At 44.3% G+C, this 13,890-nt stretch overlaps 1 protein-coding gene across 2 annotated transcripts in view; it reads right to left on the bottom strand.

Moving 5' to 3' along the window:
- Positions 1 to 13,890, bottom strand: part of ZNF652 (zinc finger protein 652) — a 54,567-nt gene that overhangs the window by 27,189 nt on the left and 13,488 nt on the right. For both annotated transcript variants that reach the window (XM_040435127.1, XM_040435128.1), the window contains exon 2: positions 1,523 to 2,627. In XM_040435127.1, coding sequence (XP_040291061.1) covers positions 1,523 to 2,476 — 954 coding nt within the window. In that variant the 5' untranslated portion in view covers positions 2,477 to 2,627. The remainder of the gene's footprint in view (positions 1 to 1,522; positions 2,628 to 13,890) is intronic.

Genomic DNA, 13,890 nt, shown 5'->3' with positions numbered 1-13,890 from the left:
AACAGGACAAGTTACTTCAGAACACTGAACTAAATGGCTGCCTCATCATCCTCTCTGCTATACTTGTCAGGGATTATGATCCTTAATAAAGATAAAATCTTCAGCTGAATCTCTGTAGGAATGGAGATCATGAGGAGGCATAAAGTACAGAGAGGACAGACTGTGGTAATGGAGAGTGCTGCTGCTCATTAGCCACATCCACACCTCCTCTGTGTACTTCATGTCTCCTCATGAACTCCATTCCTACAGAGATTCAGCTGAAGATCTTATCTGTATTTAATAATCCCTGACAAGCAGAGAGGATGATAAGGCAATTCTTTAGCTCAGTGTCCTGAAGTAACTTACCCTGCTGTGTGATTAGGACAGGTCGTGTGTGTACTAATAGGACGGAGGCCATTTATTTAGCCAAATGATTGTTCCTTAAACAAAACGAGCCATTATAACGAATTAAAGATATTTGGGAATTTATTTATAATTAGTGATGAGCGAAGCAAGCTTCACATGCTACATCCGAAGTTGCTTCATTCAAAACTTCGGATTAATGCTGTACGGGGATCCGTCTCGGTACAGCATTAAAATGTACGGGCTCCAACCAGTCGAAGTCAGTTATTCGCGAAGTCAGGCAAGACTATGTTGAATAATTTCGGGAGTTGATTTTTAAAGTGGAAAACCACTTTGGAACCGAACTCTGCTTCGGTTCAGAGGTAGCAGTCGGAATTGAAGATGAGTTCAGTTCCAAGTATTTTCAGTAATTTTATTTTCTTAATTCCTGGAGAACCACTTTAAAGGGGTTTCCAGGATTTTCATATTGATGACCTATCCTCAGGATAGGTTATCAATATTAGATCGGTGGTGGTCCGACAACCGGCACAACCGCTGATCAGCTGATTGAAGAGAATACCGAATCAATATTAAGATCCCGGAAAACCCCTTTAACGTATACCCCTATTGTGTCCAGAGATGCCTATACAGCCATACACCCCTATATAGCCAGCATGTACCAAGAGTGTCCTTTTCACAGTATAGGAAAATAATAGTCTACTACACTTTTCTATGCAGAGAGACAGTAAAAAAAAAAAAAAAAAATGTTTACCAAATGGTGTACATTTTTCTTTTTTTTTTACAGGCACCAGGCTGCGTGTATGTTGGAGATCATCCCGACATATAATTCCAACATAGATACTTAAATATCCACTAGTGACATCAAAAATCAACTGGACTTGCTCACAAATCTTGAATAAGTTGTACTACTCATTCAAGAGTGGTAAGAAAGTTCTTGTACCACCAGAGAATTTTCCTACAAGAAGAGAAGTAGCATCTGAATAAGGTTCTGAAAGTCATGAAACTTTTCAGTTGATATTGACTTGCCTCTATCACTCCACCTGCTCTATAATCACTAGGTGACTTTGATCCCCCTGGTGTTCTGCAGAAAAGACTCAAGTGATCATGTGAAAAAACCCTAAAGGTAGGGTACAGCATACGTGTCAGTCATTTAATTAAGTCATGTTAGGTGGGGACATACCTGAATGTTCTTCTCACAGTCTGTCTGAAGATGGAGGGACAACTCACTCTCCAAGACAAACTTCTTTCCGCACTTATCACAAATCTGCATCCTCCGGTGCGTAACATTCATATGCTTTTCCAGATACCATCGCGTGTTGAACACACGTGGACATTTGTCACAAGTTAGGGTCTCTTTCTCCTCACCCTTAACCTTGTCAGTGGGAGATTTAGGCTCTTTGGGCGTCTTCTTCTTCCGTTTGGGGGCTTCACCACTTGTAACTTGTTCATTATTGGGATTGTTGGCCAGTGTGGCTCCGTCACCACCCACCATGTTGGAGTTCTCAGTTTTTTGGTCCTGGTTTACACATTCCATATTGGTCTGATCACCAACAGGACGAGATTCATTTTCATCATCCTCATTGCTGTCCTGATCATCGTCTCCAGAGTCACCTCCATCCTCATCGCTACTTGTCTTCATGTGTGAGGGGTCCTTGCCAACACCTTTGTCTCCTTTGGAGACATTTAAGGTTTGGTTATTAAGGTTCACCTCTACAATTATTTGCTCTCTTTTGTAATTCACATCATCTTCCTCTTCTTCCTCATCGTCGTCGTCATCATCATCGTCGTCGTCGTCATCGTCGTCGTCGTCATCCTCCGATTCTCCAGAATTTTGTCTTTCGCCTTTAACAGGTCGAACCTCAATAGGCGGTTTACTGTCCAGATAAAAGGGTTGCTGCTCAGGCTTAGTGTCCATCATAACAGGATAAGGTCCACTTGTTTCTCTTTTGAATTGCTTATTTGAAAGATCAAGTTCTTGACTTGTAGCATGGTAAAACGGAGGTGGAATGCTAACTCGCAGCGAGTCATCAAGTCCCATTCCAGAAACATCAGGAGGGCGACCATCCAGCAATTTTTGGCAGGAGTTGGCTGCTTGACCCATTGGGTCAGGCTGTAGGTTTGAAGGACGCAACATTTCTGAATGTTCAAAGAATTACTGTTAAGTTTATAGAAAGATGTTCATAAGACACTGAGTTGTTGCTTTCTTTTTTTTATTACTTTTTTTTTTTAATATATTTTAGGGACACAAGGCCACGCTACATCTTTAGATCCACTGAAAGGCTTGCCTGCAAAAAAAATTATAAAAGCAATTATTTAAAAGAATATTCAATTACAGAAGTCAGAATATATTTCAAGAGCTTGATCAGTGTATCAGAATTAGAATAAAAGTGGTTCTCTAGAAACAGTGGCAATCTTGTCCATGGTCTGCATGTGGTAGTTTTACTTCAGGACCGTCCAAGTAAACGGGCTGTGTTACAATAGCAAAAACGGTCCAAACAACAAATTGTTACTGGGAAAAAACCCACACCTTTAATAAGAACTACACTTGAAGAGTAATTTTTACCACAGAGGACACAACCATTAACCATAGTTTAAAGGGGTTGTCAGAGCTGAACCCAGACATACCCATATTTTTACCCAGGCAGCCCCACTAAGATGCCCCTTTGCGATCCAGCGCAGGGCAACATGCGATAAAAACAGGAAAAATTCTGACCATTCTTGGTGGCGCTGGTGCAGAAAAAAGCTCAATACTCCAATGTTACCAATAAAGATAATCTTTTATTCAAAAAGTCTACGCGTTTCAGGGGCACACAGCCCCCTTCATCAGGACAAGGGAGAGCGCAGGGCAAGGGAGAGCATTAGAGCATGAAATGCTCCGATGTTAACATTAGGGGGGCTGCCTGGGTGAAATTCTGGGTATGTCCGGGTTTAGCTCTAAACCCGGACAACCCATTTAAAGGGGGAAAAAAATCCATGAAGTGAACATGAATGGCAGAGAGAAAGGACCTACACAGCTCCATCCACAGGGCTACTCCCTCTGAAGTGAATGGGAGCTGTGTAATTCTAGCGGCGGAGCCAATAGATGATCTGCAGGGGTTGGATCCTGAGGATAGGCCCTCAATATTAACATTCTGGGTTTCCAAGTTACAGCCTTGGGGCGGCATTATTGTACCTCATGGCAAATCTGCAGCAGTTTACCACAAAATGCAGAAAGTACAGATGAAGCACATAAAATCCATGGGGGACATTTATCCATCTATTTATGCCACTTTTGTGGCATAAATAGGTCATAAAATTAGTCGGATGCCGTGTGTGGTAAAACCTGCAACTTTTCTCTGTTCACGCCACTTTTTGAGTAGCAAGAATAGTGAGCCTGACTTATTTATCCCCTTCCACATACATTTTTGGCGTGGAAAATGGCTTAAATCTATGTCAGCAAGGGGGCTGGAGTACAGTTCAGGCTGTCACAGGGCCTGCCGGACTAAGTACCAAACATACATAGAGGCCTGTGCCTCTACATAACTTTGGCGCTTCGCCCGGCAGCACAGAGGGACTTAAGACCGGATTGGAAAACGCTCGTCCCCACATGTTCTTCACCCTGTTCCTGTCATGAAACCACAGCATTTAGTGGTAAAACTGCTGCCTTTTTGCTGGCCAGCTGCAATATGGAAACTTTAAGGCTCATGCACACAACCATATGTATTTTGCTATCCGCAAAACACGGATCCGCAACAACAACAAAAAAGACATCTGTGTTGCATCATTTTATTTTATTTTTTCCAGATCCATTGTAACGATGCCTGTCTTTGTCCGCAAAATGGACAAGAATAGGACATGCTCTACTTCATTTTACAGAACGGACATAGAATACACGTGGAGTCATTACCGTTTTTTTCAAGCCCCATTAAAATTAAAGGTTCTGAATATAGACCTGTAAAAAAAAAAAGGAACAGAAACGGAAGAAAAATACATATGTGTGCACGAGCCCTTATGCAACTAACCAATCTGGCTAAAGTGGACATATAAGCTCATGGCGGCCCTTCGACGAACCACAGGCAGCATGAAATCCTGACAGGCTCAGTTATTACAGAGAACTACTAAACACTGAACGCTGCACCTAGAAACCTCACCTGACAGAGAGAGGCTCATACAGTAAAGCCATATCCTGCGGATACACCATAATATCTTTGCTGGAATGAGGGGATGTCCCACAATGTATTTATTACCTGTACCCAGCCATCTCCATCAGTGTCACAGGAATTAAAGGGGGTGTCCCACAATGTATTACCTGTACCCGGCCATCTCCATCAGTGTCGCAGGAATTAAAGGGGGTGTCCCACAATGTATTACCTGTACCTGGCCGTCTCCATCAGTGTCGCAGGCATTAAAGGGGGTGTCTCACAATTTATTACCTGTACCTGGCCGTCTCCATCAGTGTCGCAGGCATTAAAGGGGGTGTCTCACAATTTATTACCTGTACCCAGCCATCTCCATCAGTGTCACAGGAATTAAAGGGGGTGTCTCACAATTTATTACCTGTACCCGGCCGTCTCCATCAGTGTCGCAGGCATTAAAGGGGGTGTCTCACAATTTATTACCTGTACCCGGCTGTCTCCATCAGTGTCACAGGCATTAAAGGGGGTGTCTCACAATTTATTACCTGTACCTGGCCGTCTCCATCAGTGTCGCAGGCATTAAAGGGGGTGTCTCACAATTTATTACCTGTACCCGGCCGTCTCCATCAGTGTCGCAGGCATTAAAGGGGGTGTCTCACAATTTATTACCTGTACCCGGCCGTCTCCATCAGTGTCTCAGGCATTAAAGGGGGTGTCTCACAATTTATTACCTGTACCCGGCCGTCTCCATCAGTGTCGCAGGCATTAAAGGGGGTGTCTCACAATTTATTACCTGTACCCGGCCGTCTCCATCAGTGTCTCAGGCATTAAAGGGGGTGTCTCACAATTTATTACCTGTACCCGGCCGTCTCCATCAGTGTCACAGGCATTAAATTGAGCAGCAAAGAAAGCACCTGACTGCAACTTTATTTAAACTACTCCTCACTATGGTTGTGCAGCAAAAAAAAAAAATGGCACTCTCGGGACCCCCTTTCTAGTGATATCCTGTGGGTAAGTGGTAAATATACATTGAGAGACAAACCCTTAAATATAAAGCACAAGGGCCAGGGATGCCAATACAATCTGATAACCAGCGTAGAGTTCTACACGGACATATCCCCAGTCCATGGACACACGTATTCGGCCTCTCTACAGCGTATGCCAGGATCACTTATCACTGTGCAATCATGAATGTAGACTTATGGATTTATGGTGCTGTGTAACTGCTGAACGCGCAGTCAGAGCGGGGGAGGGGTCAGTCTGGGAAAAAGCTGATTATTAAGAGAAATATAATCACAAAAGAAGCAGCCATTCTTCACAGAAACTCAATATCAGTCCATGGAGACGAGTCAGGTGGGGGGAGGCCGGCCTATAGCAGGCAGAGCAAGCCCGATGAATACATGCAGCTGGATGAACAAGGCAGGCTTATGTAGTGGATGAGGTCCCACCTGCATGGCTAATAATAGGGGACTGCGTACGAAAGGCCACGGAGCGGCGCGTGCTGCGGGATGATCGAGCTGTTCTAGCATAAATCACCAGTAAGCACAGAGAAACACTTCTTTCCAGTAAAGATATGCACTTACAGCCTCATGCACACGGCAGTTGCAGATTTTGCTTTCTTCAAATCGAGGATCTGCAAAACATGGATACCGGACTTGTGCTTTCCGCATTTTGCGGAACAGTACGTCCTGCCCTCTGTTAGGCTACTTTCACACTTGCGTTAGGAGCGGATCCGTCTGGTATCTGCACAGACGGATCCGCTCCTATAATGCAAACGATTGCATCCGTTCAGAACGGATCCGTTTGCATAACCATGAACAAAAAAAAAAAAAAAAAAAAAAAAAATTTTTTTTTTTTTTTTGGTCATGATGATGCAAACGGATCCGTTTTGACTTTACATTGAAAGTCAATGGGGGACGGATCCGTTTGAAAATTGAGCCATACTGTGTCATCTTCAAACGGATCCGTCCCCATTGACTTCCATTATAAGTCTGGACGGATCCGTTCGCCTCCGCACGGCCAGGCGGACACCCGAACGCTGCAAGCAGCGTTCAGGTGTCCGCTCACTGAGCGGAGCGGAGGCTGAACGCTGGCAGGTGGATGCATTCTCAGTGGATCCGCCTCCATTGAGAATGCATCAGGGCTGGACGGCTGCGTTCGGGACCGCTCGTGAGCTCCTTCAAACGGAGCTCACGAGCGGACACCTGAACGCAGGTGTGAAAGTAGCCTTAGAACCGTCTATTTTTGTCTGCAAAACAAGGCCGCTGATTGGCCATACGGATAGTACACGGTGTTCTGTCCGCGTCTTTTGCGACTCCATTGAAATTAAATGGTTCCCAACACACCGCAAAAAATGTGCTTCGGATGCAGATTAAAAACCACGGTGGTGTGCATGAGGCCTTATTTGTATGCAGACTATTGTAATTCACCATTAGGGTGAGCTCCCACTGTTCACAATCCATAGTGAATGTCTGGGCAGTCCTGCAGGTAGACACAAACTGCTTGGACAGGTTGGCATAGTGTGTGACTGCACCTCCACTGGGGCTCATTCACACCTACCCCACAGCAGATGCCAGAATTCCAGCAAAGTGAATGTGATTTGTAAAAATGAGGAAGTCAAAATCTGCAACAAACCCCGGCTGCTGCGTATTTACTGGTGGACTACCTGCAGATCCACACCAAAATCTACTAGTCCTAAAAAACAAAAAACAAAAAAAAAAAAGACCTTAAGGGAACCTGTCACCTCAAAAACGCATAAAAAATGGCCAGCATTACCTTATAGTAGCCCCCAGTCTGTTCATAATCATATGTTTGATCCGGTAATCTGATGCTCAATAGCTTAAAAAAACAATATTTTAAGCGCTATCAGCGCTATCTTGCTGTTCAACTTCAAGTCAACGTAAGCACGCCCCTAACTGTTCCCTCTCGTTTGATTGACTGTCTGAAGTGCGGCCGGGATCGCAGAAGTCCCACGCATGCGCGGTGCGCAGCTGAAAGCCGGCTAAGGCTACTTTCACACTTGCGGCAGAGTGATCCGGCAATCTGCATGCAAATGGAAAGCATTTGTAGACGGGTCCAGATGCAGATCAGTCTCACAAATGCATTGTAAGAACGGATCCATCTCATCCGGAGAAACGAATCCATTATATTTTGCAGTATTTTTAATGCCGGATCTGGCACTAATACATTTCTATGGAAAAAAATGCCGGATTCAGGCAAGTGTTCAGTTTTTTTGGGCCGGAGATAAAACTGAAGACATCCTGAACGGAATCCTCTCCATTCAGAATGCATGGGGATAAAACTAATCAGTTCTTTTCCGGTATTGAGCCCCTAGGACGGAAATCTATGCCGGAAAAGCTGGAGACGGGATCACCCCTTACCAAGGAGCGCACCACGAATGCGCGAGATTTCTGGCTGTCAATCTAACAAGAGAGGGGACGGTTAGGGGGAGTGCATACCTTGACTTGAAGCAAGGAAGCCGCTGTCCCCTTGACTTCAAGATGACCAGCAAGATAGCGCTAATGGCGCTTAAAATACAGTTTTTTTTAAGCTATTGAGCATCAGATTACCAGATCAAACATATGATTATGAACAGACTGGGGGCTACTATAAGGTAATGCTGGCCGTTTTATATACGTTTTTGAGGTGACAGGTTCCCTTTAACCCCTTAAGGACGCAGGGCGTATCGGTACGCCCTATTTCCCGAGTCCTTAAGGACTCAGGGCGTACCGGTACGTCCTAACTTGAAATCGGCATTCCGGCGCCCCAGGGGTTAATTGGAACGGGATTTCGGCTGAAATCATTCAGCCGGCATCCCGTAACAATGCAGGGGGGGGGGGGTCATTTGACCCCCCCCCCCCCCCCCCGCATCGACGATCGTAGAAAACCGCAGGTCAATTCAGACCTGCGGTTTTCTGCGTTTCCGATCCATTCGGGTGTCCTGTGACCCGATGAACCGGAAAAAGACTGCGATCGGTGGCGTAATTATACACCACCTATCGCAGTCCGAGGATTTGAAGAGGCGGTGCTGGCCCTGGTGCTGATGCCTGCTGTCCAGGGTGCTGATTGGTGCAGGGGAGAGAGGCGCGAGATTCAAACTTCCTGCGCTCCTCTCTCCCCTCCTCTTCCTGTCCAGCACCCTGACCGTGCAGCACCGTCCAGAACCAGCTCCTGTGTCCCCCTAATCGGCATCCATCACCCTCCTGCACCCATCGCCACCCAGGTAGGTTAGGGTCAGTGAGGGAGAGGCACCGTTAGGCAGGGAAAGAAGCGGAAAGTTAGTTAGGAAAAAAAAAATATATATATATTTTATTTCCAAACTTTCTTTGATCCATCCATCAGACCCCAGATCCCCCCCCTGCCACTTGCCCCCCCCACCAGACCCCCCCCACCACCAGACCCCCACCCCCCTGCCTACCCCTCCAGGTACCTATCCCCAGGGGTGAGACCCGTGCCCTTACCACTGGAAACCTGTTGCTGGTCAGGTATAAGGACAAGAGGGATGTCCTTATGCTGTCCACAATTCATGGTAACGGCATCACCCCTGTCCCTGTGCGAGGTACCGCGGCAACGGTCCTCAAGACCGATTGTATCGTCGCCTACAATCGGTATATGGGAGGAGTTGATCTCTCGGATCAAGTCCTCAAGCCATATAACGCCATGCGCAAAACCCGGGCATGGTACAAAAAAGTTGCGGTCTACTTGGTGCAGGTTGCCATGTACAACTCTTTTGTACTATCCCGAAGCGCTGGCAGCACAGGGACATTCCTCCAATTCTATGAGGCAGTCCTCAAGGACCTGATCTTTTGGGACCGGGAAAGAGCAGGCCGGAGTACCTCGGGAATTGGAGGCGCCCGGATCGTCCCTGGCCAACACTTTCCAGGTGTGGTCCCCCATACTGGAAAGAAGGGACGAACCCAAAAAAAGTGCAGAGTGTGTCGCAGGAGGGGGATACGGAAGGACACCACCACTCAGTGCGACACTTGCCCCGATCATCCGGGCCTCTGCGTTATCGATTGCTTCAGGGAGTATCACACTTCCATGGAGTACTAAATTTTTTTAATCCCCAACAGTCCACTAGAGAACATAAAAAACTATGGCTCTCAGACTTTGGAGACACGGAAACATTTTTTTTTTCCCAAAAAAATATTAGTTTTAGTAAAACTATAACTCCCAGCATGCCCAGACAACCTACAGCCATCAGCAGGGCATGGTGGGAATTGTAGTTTTACAACATCTGGAGGGCTGCAGTTTTTAGGATGCCTGCTTAGTGTCTCCAAAGTCTGAGAGCCATACATATTGGGCATCGTCGCGTGCGTAAAAGTCGTCGCTATAAAAATAACTTTTGCCCAAACGCCTCGGATGAACGGTGTTAAAAATATAAAATAAAAACGGTGCCAAAACACCCATTTTTGGGCAAAATTTCCATTTGAATCCTTTTTGCCGGTAATAAAGCAAGGGTTAACAGCCAAACAAAACTCAATATTTATGGCCCTGATTCTGTAGTTTGCAGAAACACCCCATATGTGGTCGTAAATGGCTATATAGCCGCACGGCAGGGCATAGAACGAAGGGAACTCCATATGGTTTCTGGAAGGCAGATTTTGATGGACAGTTTTTTTTTTTTGACACCATGTCCCATTAGAAGCCTCCCCTGATGTAGCCTAGAAACTCCAAAAAAGTGACCCCATCTAAGAAACTACACCCCTCAAGGTATTCAAAAGTTACTTTACAAACTCTGTTAACCCTTTAGGTGTTCCACAAAACTAAATAGCGAATGTAGAAACAATTTTCGAATTTTTTTTTTTGTTACATTGCCTCAAAAAAGAGTAATATAGAGCAACCAAAAATCATATTTACCCCTAAAATAGTCCCAAAACAACAACCACCTGATCCCGTAGTTTCCTAGATGGGGTCACTTTTGTGGAGTTTCTACTCTAGGGGTGCATCAGGGGGCTTGAAAGGGTACATGGTGTAAATAAACCAGTCCAGCAAAATCTGCCTTCCAAAAACCATATGACGTTCCCCTTCTTCTATGTCCTGCCGTTTAGCCAAACAGTAGTTTACGACCACATATGGGGTGTTTCTGCAAACTACAGAATTGGGGCAACCCATTTTGAGTTTTGTTTGGCAGTTAACCCTTGTTTTACTCCTGGAAAAAATTGATTATATTGGAAAATTTTCCAAAAAATAGAAATTTCAAAATTGTTTCTCCATCTGCCATCAACTCTTGTGGAACACCTAAAGGGTTAACAAAGTTTGTAAACCCAGTTTTGAATACCTTGAGGGGTGTACTTTCTTAGATGGAGTCACTTTTTAGAAATTTCTATTCTAGGGGTGCAACAGGGGGCTTCAAATGGGACATGGTATAAACAAAACCAGTCCTGCAAAATCTGCCTTCCAAAACCCATATGGTGTTCCCCTCCTTCTATGTGCTCCCGTTCGGCCAAACAGTAGTTTACGACCACATATGGGGTGTTTCTGCAAACTACAGAATCGGGGCAACCCATTTTGAGTTTTGTTTGGCAGTTAACCCTTGTTTTACTCCTGGAAAAAATTGATTATATTGGAAAATTTTCCAAAAAATTGAAATTTCTAAATTGTTTCTCCATCTGCCATTAACTCTTGTGGAAGACCTAAAGGGTTAATAAAGTTTGAAAAAACAGTTTTGAATACCTTGAGGGGTGTAGTTTCTAGAATGGGGTCATTTTTTGGAGGTTTCTATTATCTAAGCCTCACAATATGACTTCAAACCTGAACTGGTCCATAAAAAGTGGGATTTTGAAGATTTCTGAAAATTTCAAAATTTGCTTCTAAACTTCTAAGCCTTGTAACATCCCCAAAAAATAAAATATCATTCCCAAAATGCTACAAACATGAAGTAGACATATGGGGAATGTAAAGTCATCACAATTTTTGGGGGTATTACTATGTATTACAGAGGTAGAGAAACTGAAACTTTGAAATTTGCTAATTTTTCTAAATTTTCGGTAAAAATTGTATTTTTTTATGCAAAAAAATTTACTTTTTTGACCCAATTTTAGCAGTGTCATGAGGTACAATATGTGACGAAAAAACAATCTCAGAACGGCCTGGGTAAGTCAAAGCGTTTTAAAGTTATGAGCACTTAAAGTGACACTAGTCAGATTTGCAAAAAATGGCCAAGTCCTTAAGGTGAAATAGGGCTGAGTCCTTAAGGGGTTAAAGGGGTTCTGTACCTTTTAATTACTTCCCCTCAGGATTCTTTGAGAATTTCTGCCGAAATTTTCTGCGACAATTCCTGTCTATGTGCACATACCCCAAGTATGACCAATGAACTTGTCAAAGACATCTTGTGGCATCTTCTCCGAGGACCCGCAGGTCATCTGCTGCAGGCAGCCACCCATTTCTCTTACAGTTGGCACTGTACCATTTAATACATATTTTTACCAAATGGCGATAAATCAAACAATTTATGTGCATATATACTGCAATGTCATAATCAATGATTTTGATGACCGCACATTTGATTATTCACATGATCAGCATATGTTTTATAGGTAATTGTTCAGTCTCTTCCACTATATAAATTATTTATCGTGAAGCCTAGCTGTGATTCACATCGGTGCACGCAGGCCTTCACTGCTGCAGCATTCAAGTGAAAGGGTCCGCAATACGGCCACGGGGAACACACGGCCGTGTGCAAGAGGCCTAAGGCCACTTTCACACGAGCGTGACGGATTAGGTCCGGATGCGTTCAGTGAAACTCAAATTTTGCAAGCAAGTTCAGTCAGTTTCTGCGTGGGTGCAATGTGCTTTGATGCGTTTTTCATGCACGTGATAAAAAACTGAACGTTTACAAAAACATCTCTTAGGGTACTTTCACACTTGCGGCAGAGGATTCCGGCAGGCAGTTCCGTCGCAGAACTGCCTGCCGGATCCGTCAAAACGTATGCAAACTGTTTAAATTTAAAAATGATACAAACAATTGTCACGCTGCAGATTTCTAAATCCACACAGCAGGTGAATTTCTGCACTGAACATGACCCTTTGTTGGTACCATTTTAGGCCTCATGCACATGACCGTGGGAGCGCCATTGCCGTGTTGCCTTAAATGGCTCTGCGATCCACAAGATGAGGCGAAAGACGGGACATGTCCTATCTTTTGCTGTGTGGGGACACAAAAGTCCACAGAAGCCCTTCCACTCCACCGCGATACAGACGGTCCCTTCAGGACCCTGCCATTTTTCACCTTAAAGAGGACGATTCATTGGTTTGTAGTAAGTGAGATAAATATCTGTAGCTGCTACTACCCTGCCTGTTTTTTTAAAATAGCGCTCCTGCGCGCAGTTATGCCCCCCCCCCCACGGTTGTATTATCTGAACGGATCCGTCTGTGTAGATCCATGACAGATCCGCACCAAACGACAGTGTGAAAGTAGCCTTCGCATACTGAGCAGAGAAATTCCGGCAGGGCACAGCAGCACACAGGTACATATCTCCCTTAATAAAATCGCATGAATGATCCTCTAACAGCCAAACAAAACTCTATTTATTGCCCTGATTCTGTAGTTTACAGAAACACCCCATATGTGGTCGTAAACTGCTGTACAGGCACACGGCAGTGCGCAGAAGGAAAGGAACGCCATATCGTTTTTGGAAGGCAGATTTCACTGGGATAATTTTAAGTTGCCATGTCACATTTGAAGCCCCCCTGATGCACCCCTAGAGTAGAAACTCCAAAAAAGTGATCCCATTTTTGAAACTACGGGATAAGGTGGCAGTTTTGTTGGTACTATTTTAGGGTACATATGATTTTTGGTTGCTCCATATTACACTTTTTGTGAGGCAAGGTAACAATTTATTTATTTATTTTTGTTATTTACAATGTTCATCTGACAGGTTAGATCATGTGGTATTTTTATAGAACAGGTTGTTACGGACGTGACAATACCAAAATAAATACTTTTTTTGTTTGTTTCAGTTTTACATAAAACATTTTTGAAAAAATTATTATTTTTGAAAAAATTATTATTTTTTGTGTCTCCATATTCTGAAAGCCATCGTTTTTTTTTTTTTTTTTTTGGGAGACTGTCTTATGTAGGGGCTAATTTTTTTTGTCAATAAATCCCGAAGAAAAGTTAGATATATAGCAGTAGTATAGGTGTCCATGAAATGAGTATTAACCTAGGGCAGTGGTGGGCAAACTTTTTTGTCAACTGAGCCAAATATCGCCAAAGCCACGATTGAAATTTCTTTCGAGAGCCACATTTTTAAAACCTAAAATATTGCGTCAACAGTACCAGTGAGGACTATTAGGGCTCATGCACACGACCGTGTGCCAGCCGTTGCCATATTGCAGGCCGCATACGGCGGGTCCGCAATACAGGGGCACTGGCCGTGTGCAGCCCGCATCATGGACCCATTCACTTCAGCATGCGCTACTTTTTTGCGGT

This window comes from Bufo bufo, chromosome 6 (assembly GCF_905171765.1).
Source record: "Bufo bufo chromosome 6, aBufBuf1.1, whole genome shotgun sequence".
Taxonomy (NCBI): domain Eukaryota; kingdom Metazoa; phylum Chordata; class Amphibia; order Anura; family Bufonidae; genus Bufo; species Bufo bufo.
Note: the sequence above shows the minus strand (reverse complement) of the source record. Positions and strands in the feature narration are given on the sequence as shown.